Source organism: Mustela nigripes, chromosome 8 (assembly GCF_022355385.1).
Source record: "Mustela nigripes isolate SB6536 chromosome 8, MUSNIG.SB6536, whole genome shotgun sequence".
Taxonomy (NCBI): domain Eukaryota; kingdom Metazoa; phylum Chordata; class Mammalia; order Carnivora; family Mustelidae; genus Mustela; species Mustela nigripes.
Window position 1 is genome coordinate 28176409 of NC_081564.1, and position 3909 is coordinate 28180317.

Sequence of the window (3909 nt, forward strand, 5' to 3'; positions counted from 1 at the left end):
CCCACCTTCATTATCCTGGTGGGTACTCAGAAATTCCTTTACTCTTAAGAACCTCAAGAATACTTCCCTAGGAATTCTGAGGACTTATTATCAATTGTTTTAAAGTAGCAGAATGTCGGGAGCCTGCGTGGCTCAGTGGGTTAAGCCGCTGCCTTCGGCTCAGGTCATGATCTCAGAGTCCTGGGATCGAGTCCTGCATCGGGCTCTCTGCTCAGTGGAGAGCCTGCTTCCCTCTCTCTCTCTCTCTGCCTGCCTCTCCATCTACTTGTGATTTCTCTCTGTCAAATAAATAAATAAAATCTTTAAAAAAAAAAATAAATAAAGTAGCAGAATGTAATAAACAGCCATATATCATAGGACTAAGTAGTAACAATGAGGGACGCCTGGGTGCTTCAGTCCTTAAGCGTCTCCCTTTGGCTCAGGTTAGGGTCCTGGGATTGAGCCCCACGTCTGGCTCCCTGCTCTGCCAGAGGCCTGATTCTCCCTCTCCCATTCCTCCTGTTCGTGTTCTCTCTCTTGCTCTCTGTCAAATAAATAAATAAATAAAATCTTAAAAAAAATAAGTAGTGAACAATGATCCCTAGCATAATGAAGTCTCAAGACCCCAGGTGAGGATAAGAGGAAACCACCACATATATCTGATGGAATCAGCCATCTACAGAAGCCTTCCCTAAGACAGAAATTATTTCAGGGTCCCCAAGACCACCCACGCATACATAGTTATACTTGTAGCTAAATTACATTGTATGACAGTGAATTTGTCAGCAAGAGAAAAAGACAAGTGGACTCTGAAGAAACCTGTGCATGGGCTTCCTCCTGTTCTCTCCCTCCTGTGAAGGTATACACTGAGCGTGCTCCCTTCTACAGCAGCAATGTAGTAACATGTATGCTATGATTGTACCTAGGGAAGTCCTTTAGAGACATAGCATCCAAGGATTTTATTGACAGACACAGGCAATGTCTGCCTAGCAGCCATCAAAATTCCAGTTTCCCAAGAGGAAAGCAGATAATTATATTGTTTGTTCAGAGTCTAGGCTCAATGAACCATCCTTATCAGTTAGAAAATGGAGGAAACAGTTCAAGTATCAAGTTCCCAGATGTGAGCCAAGGGCCAACCTTGCAAGCAATCCCTTCTAAAGACTGCAGCCTCGGGCTAGCTCTGTTAACTCTCTTCTAAAGTGATTTGTAAATGTTACCAATGATATTGACCTCCCAAACTAAGAGATAGTAATGGGGAGCTGCCAACCTAAAAGCTATATTAACTTGTAAAATACACCATAATCTTGAGGACAGTAAACTGCTATTGTAAGATACAAAGCTAACAATGTTACAATTATGGAATGTTCTTGTGAGGACATGGGAGAAAGCTGAAGAAGGCCAGTTGTGCTTAAGGTGCATTTCTCAGAGTTACTGGGTAAGAAAGGGTGCCCTACTAGAGCCACAGGACTGTATTCGCCCAATTCCCTACAATCTCTGCTGTTCCCAAGTCCAGCAAGCAAACTTCTGATATGCTTTTTAGCCCTCCTACTAAGAAAAGAATGTGCTAACTAGCTGGCATGAATTTGATTTGATAAGTTAGCACTGCAGTCCATTAGTTAGGCTCATCCAATGATAACAGTTCTTAATCATGGGTCATCTTGGACTCATGGGTCATTTTGTTGATCTTCAAAATACTCTTAACATAATACTGTCCTTGTATTCTGCAGGAGAAAGCAAAGGTCAGACTGGGGAACTAATCTACCCAGAGTCACACTAATGTAAGCAAATGATACAGGATTTAAAGTGAGGTATTCCTATCTCCAGAAATCATATACTTTCCATTCTTTTGAATTCCTCCTTCAATTAGAAGTTAGGTTGGCATCAATCTCCCAGGACCTGCTCACCCTGCAGTTAAGTGAGAAATCAGATTTAAGAATCCACAAAGCCAAGTACACTATGCCAGAGAGCCTAACACAGCATTTCAACATCAACCCTCACCAGAGCCACAAAACTCTTTTTTTTTAATATATATATTTTATTTCTTTATTTGACAGAGAGTGAGAGTGCGCACAGCAGGGGTGCAGCAACAGAGGGAGAGGGAGAAGCAAGCTCCCCACCAAGCTGGGAGCCCCAGGCAGGGCTCAATCCCAGGACCCTGGGATAATGACCCAAAGAGAAGGCAGACACTTAACCATCTGAGCTACCCAGACGCCCCCACAAAACTACTCTTAACTGCCCCTAGACAGGTCTCCAGTCTCCACCCTTTTCTCCTACTCTTAGACAACAGATCTCTTTTCACCTGCCAGAAACTGTATGAAAAAAGAATCCCATCCTTGGGCGCCTGGGTGGTGCAGTCGATTGAGCAGCCGGCTCCCGATTTCAGCTCCAAACTTGATCTCAGGATCGTGAAATCCAGCCCAGCACCGGAGTCCCCTTAAGACTCTTCTTCCTCTGCCCCTCTCCATCGTGCACACGCACGTGTACGCGCGCTCTCCCAAATGAAAGAAAGAAAGAGAGGAAGGAAGGAAGATCACCCCTACAGTGCTACATACTATAATGAGTCCCATCACACGACGGTGGGGAAGAAAGCTGACTTCTACTGTTCACCTATCTACAGGAGACACTTTATGCTTGAATCCACGTACTTCTCAAGAATCACTTCATTTCACCCATAAGGAAACAGGGCTCTAAGAGTTGAAGTAACTTGCCTAAGAGTACAAATAATGACAGGGCAGGGACCAAACATGTCTGACTAAAATCTGTTCTCTCCACCATCCAAGCGACACTTTTGAGTTTCCTTTCACCTTTCTCCCAAGGCAAAGATTCCTCCGGTATAAGTTCCCCTTCCTCCTCTGAAGCAATCCTGAGTTCAATTCTCTGCCAATGACAGTTCATTCCCCTTCCCTACCAATGTCCCTTCTTCGAAACACAATCTTTTCCCCAGTCTGACGCCCCCTCTAGATTCACAGAAAAACGCAGATTTCATTTCAGAAAGCGATGTCAGATGTACTATTTCATTTGCCCTTCACAACAGTGTGAAGCGGGCAAAGTAGGTAAGCACCCCCATTTTATGAGAACAGCATGTCTCCAAGGTCTCGGAATAAAAAGCAAAGAAGTCGGGAGCAGAGCCCCAGGTTTCGACTCCGGTCCTCCGTCGTTCCCACCACTGCTTCTCCCTGCCTGTCGCCCCCGCCCCTGCTGCATCACAAGGTGCCCCCTCGGCTCAAAGCCCGGCCTGAAGCTCACGTCCCTCCCACGCCACCCACCCGCAAAGTCCCCACCTGCTCTTGTCCACTCCTCGCCTAAACCAACACCATTATGCCCCTCTCTTCACCAGCTCCCTCCGCCCACGGGCCTCCTCACCGCCCCAACCCCAGCTCCCTCCGCTCATGTACCCCTTCCTGTCGCAGGTAGCTCTAGAGCACCTCTGGCCTTCCACAGATCCTCGCCCTGCCTACCCGCTTCGACATCCCATACCCCTTCTCCTGTCAGCCCGCGGCCCGAGCGGCCAAGACTACCTTCTCCAAAGATGCCGGTCTCTGCACGGCCAGGGAGCGGGCCAATGACAGGACTGTGTTGAAATAGAAGCCCCGCGAGGTGCTGGAGCCCGAGCCGCCGCCGCTGCTGCCGCCGCCCCCTCCCCGGGCCGCGGCTGCCGCCATCATCGAGCGCGCGGCGGCGCTGCCCGCGGGCTTCCCCCACCCCGCCTGCAAGCGCCAGAGCTCACGGCGCACGCGCGGCGGCAGCCGACCTCCCCGGCACGTGACCTCTGTTGTCGACACTGGCTGGGGCGTGGCCGTGGGACGATTCCACCTCTGCAGGGGCGAGAGAAGACGAGCGGTAGGCTGCGGTCGCGCGCACCAGACGTGGCGCCCCCCCAAGTCGCGGAGCAAGATGGTCCGCTCCGGAGGCGGGGCCTCCTGCGCAAGA

General features: G+C 49.3%; 1 protein-coding gene across 1 annotated transcript in view; it reads right to left on the minus strand.

Moving 5' to 3' along the window:
* Positions 1-3662, minus strand: part of PI4KA (phosphatidylinositol 4-kinase alpha) — a 116938-nt gene extending 113276 nt beyond the window's left edge. The window contains exon 1 of the mRNA XM_059409011.1: positions 3498-3662. Coding sequence (XP_059264994.1) covers positions 3498-3644 — 147 coding nt within the window. The 5' untranslated portion in view covers positions 3645-3662. The remainder of the gene's footprint in view (positions 1-3497) is intronic.
* Positions 3663-3909: the final 247 nt, after the last annotated feature.